The sequence below is a fragment of the Heptranchias perlo genome, chromosome 18 (genome assembly GCF_035084215.1).
Source record: "Heptranchias perlo isolate sHepPer1 chromosome 18, sHepPer1.hap1, whole genome shotgun sequence".
Taxonomy (NCBI): Eukaryota; Metazoa; Chordata; class Chondrichthyes; order Hexanchiformes; family Hexanchidae; genus Heptranchias; species Heptranchias perlo.
Genome location: NC_090342.1, coordinates 14,440,512 through 14,457,863, shown reverse-complemented (window position 1 = coordinate 14,457,863; position 17,352 = coordinate 14,440,512). Strand labels below are relative to the sequence as shown.

The 17,352-nt window shown below is 41.5% G+C and overlaps 1 protein-coding gene across 3 annotated transcripts in view; it reads left to right on the top strand.

Moving 5' to 3' along the window:
- The window catches only part of tmem117 (transmembrane protein 117), a 233,891-nt gene that overhangs the window by 174,441 nt on the left and 42,098 nt on the right, over positions 1-17,352 (top strand). For all 3 annotated transcript variants that reach the window (XM_068000042.1, XM_068000040.1, XM_068000041.1), the window contains exon 6: positions 13,085-13,244. In XM_068000042.1, coding sequence (XP_067856143.1) covers positions 13,085-13,244 — 160 coding nt within the window. The remainder of the gene's footprint in view (positions 1-13,084; positions 13,245-17,352) is intronic.

Genomic DNA, 17,352 nt, shown 5'->3' with positions numbered 1-17,352 from the left:
CCTCAGTCTTCTCTTTTCTAGAAAAAAAGAGCCCCAGCCTGCTCAATCTTTTCTGATATGTATAACCTCTCAGTTCAGGTACTATCCCAGTAATCTTTTTTGCACCTTCTCCAGTGCCTCTATATCCTTTTTATAATATGGAGACCAGAACTATTCATAGTACTCCAAGTGTGATCTAAACAAAGCTCTATACATGTTTAACATAACTTCTCTGCTTGTCAATTCTATCCCTGTGGAAGTGAACCCCAGTGCTTGGTTTGCTTTTTTATGGCCTTATTAACCTGCGTTGCTACTTTTAGTGATTTGTGTATTTGTACCCCCAGATCCCTCTGCTCCTCTACCCCATTTAAACTCTTATTATCCAATCAGTATGTGGCCCCCTTATTCTTCCTACCAAATGTAATACCTCACCCTTATCTATATTGAAATTCATTTGCCAATTACATGTCCATTCTGCAAATTTATTAAAGTCTTCCTGTATTTTGTCGCAATCCTCCTTGGTATTAACTATACTCCCAATTTGGGGTCGTCCGCAAATTTTGAAATTGTACTTCCAATTCCCTAATCCAAATCATTTTTGTAAATGGTGAACAACTGTGGTCCCAGCATCGATCCTTGTGGAACACCACATCCCACCTTTTACTAGCCTGAGTAACTACCTTTAATCCCTACTCTCTGTTTTCTGTTTTGTAGCCAGGTTGCTATCCATTCTGCTACTTGTCCCCTGACTCCACATACTCTGACCTTAGTCATGAGTCTACTATACGGTACCTTATCGAAGGCCTTTTGAAAATCTAAATATATTACATCTACCGTATTACCCTCGTTGACCCTTTCTGTTACTTCTTCAAAGAATTCAATAATGTTGGTTAAGCATGACCTTCCCTTTTGAAATTCGTGCTGACTATTCTTTATTGTATTTTCAGTTTCTAGATATTTTTCTATTATATCTTTGAGTAAGGATTCCATTATCTTTTCTACCACCAACGTTAAGCTAATTGGTCTATAGTGTCCTGGACTGGTTCTATCTCTCTCTTTTAAATATAGGAAACATATCAACTGTCCACCAGTCCTCAGGCACTATTCCCTTTTCTAATGAATTTTTATGTATAGGTAATAGTGCCTCTGCTATCTCTTCCCTAACTTTTTTTAATATGCGTGGATGCTCTCTAAGTTTGATTAGTTTATCAATTATCTCCCCCCTTTCTACCTTAAAAGTTTTTATGTCTTTTTTGATCTCTTCTTGATGCCCACCATGTTAGTCTCCCTGGTAAATACTGAGGCAAAGTAATCATTTAATATTTCTGCCATTTCGCTGTCATTACCTGTGTGTTTATCGTGTGCATCCCTTAGTGGCCCTATCCCTCTCCTGATTTTCCTTTTGTTATATATATGTCTGTAGAATACTTTACTATTTCTTTTTATATTCCTTGATAATTTAATTTCGTAGTTTCTCTTTGCCTTCCTAATTGTTATTTTTAACTTCTTTCCTAATCTTTTTGTATTCCCTTTTGTCATCCTCTCCATTCTTGTCAGTGTTCTTAAGAACATAAGAAATAGGAGCAGGAGTAGGCCATACGGCCTCTCGGGTCAGCTCCATCATTCAATCAGATCATGGCTGATCTTCAACCTCAACTCCACTTTCCTGCCCGATCCCCATATCCCTTGATTCCCCTAGAGTCCAAAATTCTATCTATTTCAGCCTTGAATATACTCAACGACTCAGCATCCACGGCCCTCTGGGGTAGAGAATTCCAAAGGTTCACAACCTTCTGAGTGAAGAAATTCCTCCTCATCTCAGTCTTAAATGGCCAATTCCTTATCCTGCGATTATGCCCTCTAGTTCTAGACTCTCCAGCCAGGGGAAACAACCTCTCAGCATCTACATTGTCAAGCCCCTCAGAATCTTAGATGTTTCAATGAAATCACCTCTCATTCTTCTAAACTCCAGAGAGTATAGGCCTATTCTACTCAACCTCTCCTACTTAGCGTATGCCTTTTTCTTTAGTTTCAATTTTGCCCTTATTTCTTTATTCATCCCTAGTGTATCATTACTGGCTAATTTGTTATTGCTTATTAGTGGGATATATTTCTGGTGGACTCTATTGATCACGGTTTTAAATGTTTCCCACTGCTGTTCTATTTCTTTGTTTATCAGTAATTTTTTCCAGTTTATTTTCCCTAATTCCAAACTCATTCCCTGAAACTCAGCTTTTTTCCAATTTATTACTTTGGTCTTTGTCTTACTTTGTCTTACTTATGTCCTTCTCAAACTTATCTTTAACCTTATTATATTGTGATCGCTATTGCCTAGATGTTCCTCTATGCTTACTTCTCTTATCTGTTCTGGTTCATTTCCTATTACTAGATCCAGCAATGCTTCCTCTCATTGGGCTTACCCATACTGGGTAAGAAAGGAGTCCTGCACACATTGTAAAAACTCCATTCCCTGTACCCCTTTACCTACCTCTTCTTGCCAGTTTATTTGGGGATAATTAAAATCTCCCATAATTATTATTCTATTACTCATTTCACATATTTGATTACATATTTCTTCCTCCACCTCCTTTCCACTATTACGTGGACTGTAGTATAACCCTATTAGTGTGATCGATCCCTTTTTGTCTTTTATTTCAATCCATATGGATTCTGTTTCTATCCTTCTGTTAGTTATGTCCCTTTTTTCTGCTGCTGTTATATTATCTCTAATTAGTAAAGCTACACCACCCACCGCGCCCCCCCTTCCTTCCCTATCCTTTCTGATTATGTTATGGCCTGCAATATTTAATTGCCAGTCCTGTTCTTTATGTTTCAGTTATTCCTATTACATTTGATCCCTCACTATGGATTATTGCCTCCAGTTCCCCTGTTTTATTTTGGACACTTTACATTGCAGGCAGTTTAATTCATCTTGAATAGTTGTTCCTTTTATTTTATTTTTAACAGTTCTGTAATACTTCTGTTTTATAATTGTATTTGTTCCTTGACCGTTTATATTATCTTTATTCCTTACTCAGGTCTGACCTTTACACTCATCTCCTGTTTCTTTTATCTTTAAGCTTTAGCCATTGCTACCAGATCTCTTACCCTCCCCCCACCCCCCACCATCTGGGACCACCCTATTTATCCTTTATCCTTTCTACTAGAACTCTGGTCCCATTCCGGTTAAGGTGGAGCCTATCCCAGCAGTACAGCTCTTTCCTGTCCCAGTACTGGTGCCAGTGTCCCATGAAACCCTTCCTTCCCATACCATTATTTCAGCCACGCAGTCACCTTTCTGATCTGCATATCCCTATGCCATTAGCACGTGGCTCAGGTAGTAAACCTGAGATTACCACCCATGAGGTCCTGCTTTTTAGTTTAGTTCCTAGCTTCTAATATTCCCTTAGTAGGACCTCCTCCTTGTTCTTCCTTATGTCATTGTTGCCGACATGAACCATGACAATTAGTTTCTCCCCCTCCATTTCCAAGTTCCTCTCCAGTTGCTCCGAGATGCCCTTTATCCTTGCACCAGGTAGACAACATGCCCTCCTGGACTCTCGGTCGTGACTGCATGAGGACGCCAGCTGATTATAGAATCCCTTATGACTACAACCTTTCTATTCGGGGCATGCTCTCTGCAGCTTTCATCCTTATCCTCACAGGTATCAAGTATCTCATACCTATTGAATAGGACCAGGGTCTGCGGGACCTCCTTCTTTACCTCCCCCTCCCTTATTTGTCAGAGTGTCTCTAACTCACACTCCAGCTCATAGACTCTGAGCCGGAGTGTCTCAAGCCAGAGACATTTACTGCAAATGTGGCAATCCAGGACAGTCTCGCTGTCCACAAACTCCCACATATTACAGTCCTGACAAACAGCCTGTACTGCCATCTCTAGTATTTATTTATTTAATTAGTAGTTTATTTCTAGAACTAATAGAATCACTTGAGATCCAGATTATATTTAGTAAATGGATTTAGCTTGATTTCAAAATAATTAGTAATTACTTAGTCTTTTTTTAATTTTATGTATTTTTTTTATTTAAGTTTTTAAAGTTTTAAAAGTTGATAGATAGTTTTATAGTCCCTTGATTTAAATCACTTAGCACCATCTTCCCCCTCTGTACCTAATTCCCACACTCACCAAATTCCCAGTTGAAAGTCCTCACTCTGTTAGCAATTCACTCCATTAGAGATTCACTTTCTGTCTTTACCAACCTCTGTGCTCAAGCTCTGTGCTTTTGCAAAGATCCTTGTTCTATATACTATCTCATCCTCTCTTGCCAGAGATAAGCAGGAGGAGCGAGCACAAGGTTTGCACGGATTTCAGGCTTCCCCATGGTTGGAGTCTGGAACTCACTGCCTGAAAGGGTTGTGGAGGCAGGAACCCTCACAACATTCAAGAAGCATTTGGATGAGCACTTGAAATGCCATAGCATACAAGGCTACGGACCAAATGCTGGAATATGGGATTAGAGTAGACAGGGCTGATGGCCGGCGTGGACACGATGGGCCGAAGGGCCTCTATCCGTGCTGTATAACTCTATGACTCTATGACTCACGCATATTGCCTTGTGTGATCCTCATCTGAACTTAGACATATTCATCAACAGAAAGGGATTCCACTCCCTCAATGATGTGGAGATGCCGGTGATGGACTGGGGTTGACAATTGTAAACAATTTTACAACACCAAGTTATAGTCCAGCAATTTTATTTTAAATTCACAAGCTTTCGGAGATTTTCTCCTTCCTCAGGCAAATGTTTCAAGATCTCCTTGAAGCCTACGCATTTATACATATTGAACAATAATACATGGTGTTTACAGACTGCCCCTGCAACTGCCCGTTGCCAAGGCAATCACCGTGTTCAGACAGAGAGGTGTTACCTGCAGAACTTCCGAATACACATTCAACAAAAAAACAAACAGGGAAAAAAAACAGAGAAAAAAAAACACAGAGAGAGGCAGAAACATCCGGAAGGATGTTTCTGTCATGGACATTCATCCACCGACCTTCGGGTAAGCGTACTCCAAGGCGGCCTTCGAGACACACGACAACGCAAAATCGTCGAGCAGAAATTGATAGCCAAGTTCCGCACCCATGAGGACGGCCTCAACCGGGATCTTGGGTTCATGTCACGCTACACGTTACCCCACCAGCGAACAAATGTTATCTGTTTTTAATATAATGGGTCATTTGCTGGCTCTCTCTGCCTTCCGGATGTTTCTGCCTCTCTCTGTGTTTTTTTTTTCTCTGTTTTTTTTCCCTGTTTGTTTTTTTGTTGAATGTGTATTCGGAAGTTCTGCAGGTAACACCTCTCTGTCTGAACACGGTGATTGCCTTGGCAACGGGCAGTTGCAGGGGCAGTCTGTAAACACCATGTATTATTGTTCAATATGTATAAATGCGTAGGCTTCAAGGAGATCTTGAAACATTTGCCTGAGGAAGGAGAAAATCTCCGAAAGCTTGTGAATTTAAAATAAAATTGCTGGACTATAACTTGGTGTTGTAAAATTGTTTACAACTCCCTCAATGTGCAGCTTGTGTGTGACCAGAGGCAGCGCATCATGCAGGTGAATGCCCGCTACCCTGGCAGCAGTCATAATTCCAATGCAGCAGTCAGAGCTTTGATGGAAGCTGTGACATCGGTCATCAGATGCTGCATCATGGTGGGTGCCACAGGTGTGCTGATAGAGGTGACCACCCATACCATGTTGGAAAGGATGGGCTCCAAGCTCTGCGCAAAGCCCTGTGCCAAATTGGAGCTGGACTCCTCCATTCTCCTTAACATTGTGCGCAGGATTTCTGGCAGGCTTTCCAGTGCACCAAGCATTTGGTTTTGTACGCCCATTAGCCTTTTTCTGTAGCCTGGGCCATCGAAGTCCTCATCTGACTCATCTGCAGCAGAATTAGTTTGCGACCTTGCCCTCCAGTGAGCTGAAACCTGCGGTATCCTTTCCCCCAGCCCTGGCTCCTGCGCATTTGTGCCTGGTGTCTCACTATGTGCAGACCCCTCCTCTATCCTAGCCTCTAATGTACACGCAGTGTCGGTGTCTGAGTTGGTGGATGCGAGTGTAAGATCGAGTGATGGTGTCTCTTCATCATCGCTGTCTTCTTCCTCTTCCTGCTCTGACTGGGAAGGTTCCAGTTCTTGGGTGTCTGATATGAAAAAGGGACAAGAGTTGGGTTGTACTGAGGGGAGTGGAGAAAGTAAGAAATGTGTGCTTACACCATCTGCAGCTTGTGACTCAGAAAAGGTGGTGGGATGAAGGAGAAGTGGGAAAAGAGAAGGAGGATTAGGACTGCAGCGACCCTCATCATTGATCCCTCCAGCGCTGCCAGTGGCCATAGCCTCAGTGATGCCCCTTCCCATGATGGCCAGTACTATCTCCTCCACAGGGGTTAAAACGTGTCGCCGTGCTTGTCCTCCAGTTTATTTGTTGCTGCCTCCTGTTATGCGCCACCTTCTCCTGCAAAAAAGAGGGAAGTGTGTCAGTGAGTGTCGTGCAATATGTTTGGGTGATGTGGCTGTCATGGTTGAATAGCTGCCAGTGTGTGTTAGCTTTGAGTTGTGGGTGTGAGGCTTGCAGCAGTAGCACCAGAAAAGATGGTGGGATGAGGGTGAGGTGAACCATATGAATTAAAGGGTTGAATACTGATAAAGATTGTTGGTAGGAGGATGATCGGGATGTAGTGAATTCAGCAGCGGATGAGGCTAGTGGTGCAGTTGGTAGGATATGCCATTTGAACGTTGAACTCACTCACCTTGACAACTCGTGTCAGATCATTGAACATCTTCCTGCACTGCATCCTTGTTCTTGGAGCTATACTCATGGCATTGACTTCTGCTGCTACTCCCTCTCACTGCCCCCTGAGCACATCTCTGGAGGGCCTCCTGCCCCCCCTGTGGATATGGGATGTCCCTCCTCTCCACCTCTTGCACCAAGGCCTCCAGTGCATTATCAGAAAAGCTCTCTCACATGTTCAGCCATTCTTCAATATATTACATCACAGATTCAGTTCACAAAGGACTCCCACCACTTCTTGCAGCCACACTGCATCTGCCCTTTGTGGAGGTGCAGGCTGCCTTTAAATAGCGCTAGCCACTCGCAATATTTGGTCTCCTGCTGATGCTTGCAGCCAATGAACAGTGCAGGTAGCGCTGGCTGCACGCAGCAATCATGTAAAACAGCAGGCAGCACGAATTTAACGTGCTGCCTGCAGCGCAATGAATGGGCGCGGCTTAATCATGCACCGGATCCCCACGTCCGTTTTCGGGGATTATCCAATTTAACTCCCATAGACTTCCTCCGACCTAATAACATAATTGTATTTGTCAGTGGAAAATGTCACAGGACTAATATTAAAATGCAAAGTGCATGGTGAGAGTTAATAGTCAGACTCGATAATAAATACAACATGAGCTGATAATCCATAGCCTGGATCTGCATTCTGACTCCGACAGATAACAAAACTCGAACTTTGGTTCTTGCAGCAAAGCAAAACTCCATGCAACACTCGATCCATCATGGAACTCTTTTAGGGTTAAAAAAAATGCTCAAACTTTACCTCAGGTGATACTTTGTTCTCATTCAGCAATCACTGGAACCATTAAACATTGATGAATGCATATTGCTTTTTATATTTTGGGGAAGTAGAATTTTTGTTGTGTTTGCAACAAGTTTTTTATGTTGAAAGCTTTTGAACTCTTGTACATTAAAGAAAAATGGCTTGTGTGTAATGACTAAAGGAGATTTATTATTCAAACCGTTACTGCAAATTATTTTATTGCTAGTCAGCAAATGTCACACGCATAATGACATACAGAACAATTTATTTTCTTTATGGATGTTGTTCCCTACGAATTGGGACATTCTTTCTATCCCACCTGATGACCTGCTGCTATTCTTTTAGCTTGAAATGAGGCTGATCATGCCTGTGAATTTCTCTACAGCTCAGTCAACAATGATACTTTGGGGGAATCACTCAAGAGCAGGCATTTCAGCAAGCTGTCTTTGTTTTATTTTTGATAATCCTAAAACTGAGACAAATGTAATGTTATTAGTTGAATGGTGCATATTAGATTGTGGTAGGGTTAACTGGGCGCAGATGGTGTACCTGTAGTCCATACTACGTTCTTACAATGTTGCATAGGCCTATGCTAATTAATCCTTAAAAGAATCTAATGCTCAGACCAATGATGAATGGGTGTTTTTAAGAAACAGTTTGCATTGTTTCTTGGACTTGAGGCTGCGTAAGCAAAATGCGCAAAAAGGAATTTGAAATTGAACCTATTAAAGGATTAAGTGCAGACACTGTTTCAAAATCTTTGGAGTCTGACATAAAAATATGAGATCCACATTCAATCTGGATCTGATGTGTATGGATCTACATATATGAAATAAAGGCCCTCAGGCTGAAGGAAAAGTGAGTGATGGCAGTTGGTTTGGGGAGCTCTGATGCTGTTGAATAAAATCTCACATTTTCTCATCCAGGAAATGCACTTCTGGTTGAAAGTTAGTTTTTCATCTGTGGTTGTAAACCATCACTTTTATCTTTCTTTTCCATTAACCATTAAGAATCCACAAAGACCCATATCTCTAATGCATGTATGCGATTCAATCAAGATAGGCAGTAAACTTGACCTCAAAACGCTAGTCAGAGAAATGGAGCTTCTTTGGAGTTTCCTTTCGATATCTTTTGAAAAGAGCTCGAAGGACACTTGGGTTGTTGTGGCCTAAGGCAGGTAAGTACAATTTTATGTGCAGTGGCGTTTGACAATAACACTTTAGCTTACTTTTACTAATGCAATGGTAGCAAGCCTGGTTAACTGTGAGAAGGATTGTTTCTCAGTCTTTTGTAGAATCTGTGACTTTCTTGCATCCGAAAACTGCTGTTTATTTTCTTCCATGGTTATGGTATTGCCTAAGAAGTTACTTTTTCCTTAATTGAAAACAAGACAGGATAGTTGATTAAAAGGCATTCTTTCTCCCACACATTAACACACCCATTAAATGATATCTATTACACTAACTCTCAATAACAAGAGGTGGATTCACACATTTCAGTCCTTTGGATGCTGTACTTTATATTTCAAATAGTTTTTCAATTACTATAAAATACCAGCCAATCTCCCATGCTGTTGTACATGAGAAGTCAAGACCAAGTGTAGTCTTTGGGTGAAATTGGAATTAGAGGGTAGGGATAATTGGACTAGTGTGTGCCAACCTAATTCAGTCTCCATTTTAAAGTCATATGTTCTGACCTTTGTTAAATGACAAAACACAGTAATTTGGGAAATGACATTAGCTGATGGGTGACACAACACTGAGGTGCTATAGTGCTACCACTGGCAGGAGGGTATAATTACAGTGTGATGGTTTACATAGGCAGTTTCCATTGTACATGTGGATATAGGAATTTGTAATGGGAAAAAAATGACACAAGAATGTGATCACAGGAATTGAAGTTTTGTAGAAAACAAGTGCAAGACAACCGTGAAGAATGTCAACAATACATTACTTCCCCAAAAAGGAATATTTACTGCTTCTTTGGAAATGATGAACTTAGAGCTTTATATATGAGGGTAAATTCAACTATCCTGTGCTATCTCCTACCCATGCTTTCTCTGAGCAAAGGTCCCTCTGGGAGGGGCTGATTAGTGAGTTTGCTGTAAGATGTGTGCAGCAGCATCATTCTTTCTGCAGTGCAAAAAGTAGTCTTTAATTTCTGCTGCATACATAACAGTACAATGTAAATAGATTAATGCTGTTGCATCAAATCTGCTTTATTCTTTGTGTAGTATCAAAGAGGGACTGCTGGCTATATGCAATAGGTACCATAATGCTTTTTTTTAAAAAAAAGTAACAAAACAACAAAAGAATAAATCCTTTTGTGATGTTTTCCTTTCTAAACCTTATATTCCTCTTGAAGGTTGTAACTCACAGTGGGGTATTGTTTCATAGACCCTGGTTACCCTCCTACACCTTACCCACGTGGCCATCCTTCTTATGTAAGTCTAAATGGTAAGTGTCAGTAGCGTTTTTGACCATCAGGATAGGACAGCTGAGCAGAAACCTCACCTTTCCTGGCAATCACAAATGAGCCCTTTAAGTAAAGTTCGCCGAGTAGCTTTTAGGAGAAAGAGCCCTCAATGATTTTTATAAATTACATCCTTAGCATGGAGACCCTATTGGTGTGGGCACAACAAATTAGAAAAAGGGGTGAAGATCCGTGATGTCAGACCTCTGTCCATTTTGTGCTATGTCTAGGTTTTCAATAGCCATTCGTACAGGTGCTAGAATCTCCAACAGTTTGCCGTTGGATCCATGCAGATGAGGGCTATTAAACTAGTTGCATCGTGCATGCAATTTTTCTGGTGCTCACATTGGCATAACACTGTTTCATGTACCCGCCCATATAAAATAGGCATCCAAGGTTGATAGGGGCTGGGCTGTTTGTGGAACTAGATTTAAAGAGCCCCAAAGGAGATTGGCATGAGCACTTTGAGGTTATTGTTGCAACTTCTTTTCTTGCTTTTTTTTGCTGCTGTTGCCACTTAGATAGTCAGTAGCCTTTGGGGCAACAGCATTAACATAATGGGTTCCAGCAAGGGAATCTCCCTCCACTTTTGCTTTTTGGAGGACCAACAGAGATGGGTCAAGCCGCACCAGAGGTACTTTGCACCCACCCACAAGTACCTTTGCAGCTGAATATATAGACAGTGGCGCATTGATATTCTTCTGGATTTTGCTGGAAAAATAATGGCATGTTAACGAATGACATCATTATTAATGCGCAAATCGGCCAGCAAGTTCAGGGGATTTAGAGATACTACGCGAATTGCGAATCTCCAGAACTTGCTGGTCAATTCATGCAGTTCCGCCGTTTGCTTCCACAAACGGCATCTCGTCCTTAGCCTCCCCATTATTTTTAAGAACTTGCTGGATTTGCACCTTAATTGGCCATGAAACTTGTCGCAGAATGTTAGGGCTGGAACTCAACAGTGTAAGTACCTTTTTAACAACGTGATAATTGTTACTGCAATGTCAATCAACCTCTCTGGCCCAGAAAGGGAACAATTTAAACTGTTCAATCTCATTGCTGCATTTAGTAAATTGTTAGAGATTTTAAAAATGTCAAATTTTAAAAAAAAATGTTATTTTTCCTTTCTGTCTCTTTTTTTCTCTCTCTCAATCCAATCTTTCTTTCCCTTTCATTATTTCTCTTTCTGTGCCTGATTTGACTCTAATTCACCCACTCTAATTCACCCTCCGTCACCATCGTTTCTCTATTTCTTTCTCTATCTTTAACTCTCATTGGTTAAGGAGATAAACTATTGGTCCCGTCGTTCACTAAGGTCCCTGATGCCTCATTACCCTTTACCAGCTCGCACTTCCAGCAAGTCATGCTGCAAAAAAATTTTGAGCTGAAGGGTGCAGGAAAAAGTCTAACTAACGCAGTACGCCCCGTTCCAGTAAGATCTGGCCCATTGATTTGTCAGGGGAGTAGTACCTGCAGAGGCTATAATTCACAAAGGGGAGGTCATTAACATAGTTATGCTGCTAGCTCCAAGATGACTTGCAAACAAACAGGCATTGCACTGCAAAATTAAATTAAGTGACTAACTTTTATACTTCGGGATCCTTCCATGCTGCCACTGGAAACATCAGCGACATAAAGCCAATCAGCTATCCGCAGATTTATTAAATAAATCACCGATGGCTTGTTTGCTTGAGCAAGTAATTTCAACTCCCTTCCCATCAGCAACTATCAGCAGCATAAGAGGGTACTGCATTTTTTTACAGAATGGCAGGTTTCTCAGGAGGTTACAGTTTGGATCCATGTGGTCCTATCTGCTCCCTTACACAATTAACTACATGAACAGAAAGTATTCCCCTCTCTGGCATTATATTTTCTGGCACCATCTGAGAACAGAGTCAACCTGGCTGTGATGACTGCGATGGCTGCTTATCCTGCTGAAGCTCTTTGTTAAATCCTGCACTTGGGAGGAGGTGACTTGAGTGAGGTGCCAGTGAAGTACTGTCACTCAAGGAACTATGCCTCTTCCCCTCTCCTATATCCTGAATTGCAGCCTTCAAGAAAGGAGGGCTGATGGGAGGAAATTGGAGGGCAAATTGGAAGAAGAAAAATAATTGCTATTCTTCAAATTGAGGAATATATGCAGAGATGGCATGTTTGGTGTAATGTTGTATAGGACATAAGATCCCAGTTTTGATCCTTGATCTGTGGTGAGTTAGCTAATCACTGTCACGCCAACTGGGGCATTCCAAGTGCCCTTGGATTAGGGAGGGGATAAAAAGCAGGCAGGATTCCCATTTCTGATTGGTGATTTCTCTGCTGGAAATTGCATGTGTATGCACATTAGGTGAGAACAGATTGGTCTTATTTGTAATGCCCTCCATGGTAGAATAATCTTTTGACCCTTACTGTCTAGGTTCACGCATGAAGAATGGACACTTGGGTGCGGAATCAGAGGATTGTCAGTGCCTGTGCAACTGTAGCCCAGTGAGGGCCTACAATAGAGGAAGAGGGGAGAAGCTGGCAAAAATAAAGTGGACAAAATAGCACTGGTCCACATTAAACTACTGCCCTGTACTGGGTCTATTTGATTTAGGCATTGGTGTTTATGAGAATTGACTAGTAAGATAGCAGTCAAGACAAGCGCAACACATGCTACCTGATTGGCAGTCACATGCTCATAGTATGATGGGTTTTGTGTGTTCTCAACCCTGTAGTGGGTGGGATGTCCACTTGGAAAGAAATGGATGTTTTGTTTGTCTCAGCTAACAACAGGTAGGCCTAATGCTGGAAATAGTAGCAAACTGATTTCAAATGTTGTGGGTTAGTCGATGGTGACCAACCATCCAGCTAATGGAAGGATACATGGGAATGTGATGACCAGATAAAAAGATGAATGATATGAAGAAAAAGAGGTCTCTGTTTCTAGAAATAAATATGTGTTCATGAAATATTTTTAAAAAAACATTTACTTTGAGAATTGATGAAAAGCTTTAATACCGTTCCTTTTGCTTACTTACGAGCAACAAATAAAAATGTATTACTCTCTTCTACTCACAGGTCTGTGCTGATCACCCTGACAAGTGTTGTTGTTGTTGTCATTACCACTGACTGGATCAGCTGGGACAAGTTGAACCGAGGATTTTTGCCAAGTGATGAAGTCTCCAGAGCCTTTTTGGCCTCTTTTATCCTCGTTTTTGACCTCCTTATTGTCATGCAGGTACTGGTACTTTATTTGTTAACTCTTCAAAAGCTAGAATTTGTTTTCCAAAGTTATATTACATACAACTCAGTTGCTAAGCACAGTGAGAGCTACATAAGTAATCTTTGTTGAAGTTGGACCACATCATCGTGGTGACCAGATTACTATCAGCATAAATGATACTTTAGTTATTTAGACTGGATATGTTACAAAGTCATCCCTTCACAAAGTGCGTCTACATGTCTTTAAATTAGTGCAAGCATATACCAGTTTCTCCCTATTCTTAGGAAAATCTGTGCACAAAGGACAGTATAGATAAGTCTTTTGAAGACTGTCAAATGAATGTATTTTCTCCCTGTCTAAATATTCTTCTTTGAGTTCATACACCTTAGACATGTATCATCCCAAGGATTTTAGTGTCCTTTAAAGGATGTATAAGGAGGGTGGTTGTTTTTCAATTTTAATTTTTAGATTGAATCAATAATTTAATTTGAGCTTTATTCAAAGCTGCTAAATGCAGCTTTTTTTTAGATATAAAGAATAAGGACTTGGAAGAAAATTCATAGAATCATAGAATCATAGAAGTTACAACATGGAAACAGGCCCTTCGGCCCAACATGTCCATGTCGCCCAGTTTATACCACTAAGCTAGTCCCAATTGCCTGCACTTGGCCCATATCCCTCGATACCCATCTTACCCATGTAACTGTCCAAATGCTTTTTAAAAGACAAAATTGTACCCGCCTCTACTACTGCCTCTGGCAGCTCGTTCCAGACACTCACCACCCTTTGAGTGAAAAAATTGCCCCTCTGGACCCTTTTGTATCTCTCCCCTCTCACCTTAAATCTGTGCCCCCTCGTTATAGACTCCCCTACCTTTGGGAAAAGATTTTGACTATCGACCTTATCTATGCCCCTCATTATTTTATAGACTTCTATAAGATCTCCCCTTAACCTCCTACTCTCCAGGGAAAAAAGTCCCAGTCTGTCTAACCTCTCCCTATAAGTCAAACCATCAAGTCCCGGTAGCATCCTCGTAAATCTTTTCTGCACTCTTTCTAGTTTAATAATATCCTTTCTATAATAGGGTGACCAGAACTGTACACAGTACTCCAAGTGTGGCCTCACCAATGCCCTGTACAACTTCAACAAGACATCCCAACTCCTGCATTCAATGTTCTGACCAATGAAACCAAGCATGCTGAATGCCTTCTTCACCACCCTATCCACCTGTGACTCCACTTTCAAGGAGCTATGAATCTGTACTCCCAGATCTCTTTGTTCTATAACTCTCCCCAACGCCCTACCATTAACGGAGTAGGTCCTGGCCCGATTCGATCTACCAAAATGCATCACCTCACATTTATCTAAATTAAACTCCATCTGCCATTCATCGGCCCACTGGCCCAATTTATCAAGATCCCGTTGCAATCCCAGATAACCTTCTTCACTGTCCACAATGCCACCAATCTTGGTGTCATCTGCAAACTTACTAACCATGCCTCCTAAATTCTCATCCAAATCATTAATATAAATAACAAATAACAGCGGACCCAGCACCGATCCCTGAGGCACACCGCTGGACACAGGCATCCAGTTTGAAAAACAACCCTCTACAACCACCCTCTGTCTTCTGTCGTCAAGCCAATTTTGTATCCAATTGGCTACCTCACCTTGGATCCCATGAGATTTAACCTTATGTAACAACCTACCATGCGGTACCTTGTCAAATGCTTTGCTGAAGTCCATGTAGACCACGTCTACTGCACAGCCCTCATCTATCTTCTTGGTTACCCCTTCAAAAAACTCAATCAAATTCGTGAGACATGATTTTCCTCTCACAAAACCATGCTGACTGTTCCTAATTAGTCCCTGCCTCTCCAAATGCCTGTAGATCCTGTCCCTCAGAATACCCTGTAACAACTTACCCACTACAGATGTCAGGCTCACTGGTCTGTAGTTCCCAGGCTTTTCCCTGCCGCCCTTCTTAAACAAAGGCACAACATTTGCTACCCTCCAATCTTCAGGCACCTCACCTGTAGCGGTGGATGATTCAAATATCTCTGCTAGGGGACCCGCAATTTCCTCCCTAACCTCCCATAACGTCCTGGGATACATTTCATCAGGTCCCGGAGATTTATCTACCTTGATGCGCGTTAAGACTTCCATGAAAATATTTTGTTTAAACAAAATAATGCACCTAAATGAATGTATTTGCTCATTATATTCATCATCAAGCAAAATTTATTGTCACTTCATTGTTGTACCTAGCAGAAGCAGTTTTTATATGTTTAGCAAAACTTAAAATGATGTATTAAATTGTCATGTAATATATATTTTCTATCGTGCCCAGCGAAATGATATATTTTAGAAAATAATTTCCAATGCTGAATAGTAATATAAATGAAAGTGGGAAGATAAGTGAGAATGTCCTTTGAGTACATAAGAGCCAGTGTATTTCTCAGACTGATGGTGATGGCCCTTTTTAAATGTTTTTTTTAGCATACATGTTGGTACTTTTGATAGTTGGGCGTGTACTTTTGATAGTTGGGCGTGCACCCTTTGCAAGTTCACAGATCCCTGAAGGCGGCGGAACAGGTAGATAAGGTGGTAAAGAAGGCATATGGGATACTTGCCTTTATTAGCCGAGGCATAGAATATAAGAGCAAGGAGGTTATGATGGAGCTGTATAAAACACTGGTTAGGCCACAGCTGGAGTACTGTGTGCAGTTCTGGTCGCCACACTACAGGAAGGATGTGATCGCTTTGGAGAGGGTGCAGAGGAGATTCACCAGGATGTTACCAGGGCTGGAGCGCTTCAGCTATGAAGAGAGACTGGGAAGATTGGGTTTGTTTTCCTTGGAGCAGAAGACCTGAGGGGGGACATGATTGAGGTGTACAAAATTATGAGGGGCACAGATAGGATGGATACTAAGGAGCTTTTTCCCTTCGTTGAGGGTTCTATAACAAGGGGACATAGATTCAAGGTAAAAGGCGGGAGGTTTAGAGGGGATTTTAGAAAGAACTTTTTCACCCAGAGGGTGGTTGGAGTCTGGAACTCACTGTCTGAAAGGGTTGTGGAGGCAGGAACCCTCACAACATTCTAGAAGCATTTGGATGAGCACTTGAAATGCCATAGCATACAAGGCTACGGACCAAATGCTGGAATATGGGATTAGAGTAGACAGGGCTGATGGCTGGCGCGGACACGATGGGCCGAAGGGCCTCTCTCCGTGCTGTATAACTCTATGACTCTATGACTCTATATTTCACCCAGAGTACCAAGTACACAATAGCACCAGGGTGGAATAAAACTGACTGACTGTAAATCCTGAATATTGCACGATATATAATATCTCAAGCTCTGGAATTCCCTCCCTAAACCTCCCTGTCTCTCCACCTCTCCTCCTTTAAGATGCTCCTCAAGACCTACTTCTTTGATCAAGCTCTTGGTCATCTATCCTGATGTCTCCTTCTTTGGCTCAGGGTCTGTTTCAATGTCCAGTTCTCCCAGTGTCTTGACCAACATTTCTCACTGTACCAAAACCTTCAAAACTGATAAACTGGTCATTTATCTCATTTTGCTATTTGTGGATTAACTGCCATATTTGCCTCCATAATAATGGCTACAAAATAATTTATTGGCTGTAAAGTGCTTTGGGACATTGCTATGACGTAAATGCAAGTTTTTTCTTATTATGTCCCCAAGCTTTCCCTTTAGGTCGCTCACTGTTGTTTCTGCCTCAATATTGACTATCAGCCACGATTTATAGCACTCCGATTTGTCAACAGCCATCATCAGTGGAAATGTGAATCTGTGAGCGGATAGTGTTTCATCTCTGCCACAAAGTAGTCCCTCTCTATATCTCTTGGCCAGATCTCAGCACCACTGCAATCACTGATTCTTTGCTCCGTGATTTCCTACTCATGGATTAAGTTGACATCCTTATTTGCCACCAACACTGAACACAAGTTGCAAAGAGTTAAAACTTGCCAGAACACACCCCAACAATGACTGAGTTAGGTGCCATCCACAATTACTTATTATGTTATCTACGCAAATACTGGGCAGTACTGAGCCAGCACATGAGCAGATCATCTTTCCAAGTAATGCAGAGCTGCATGC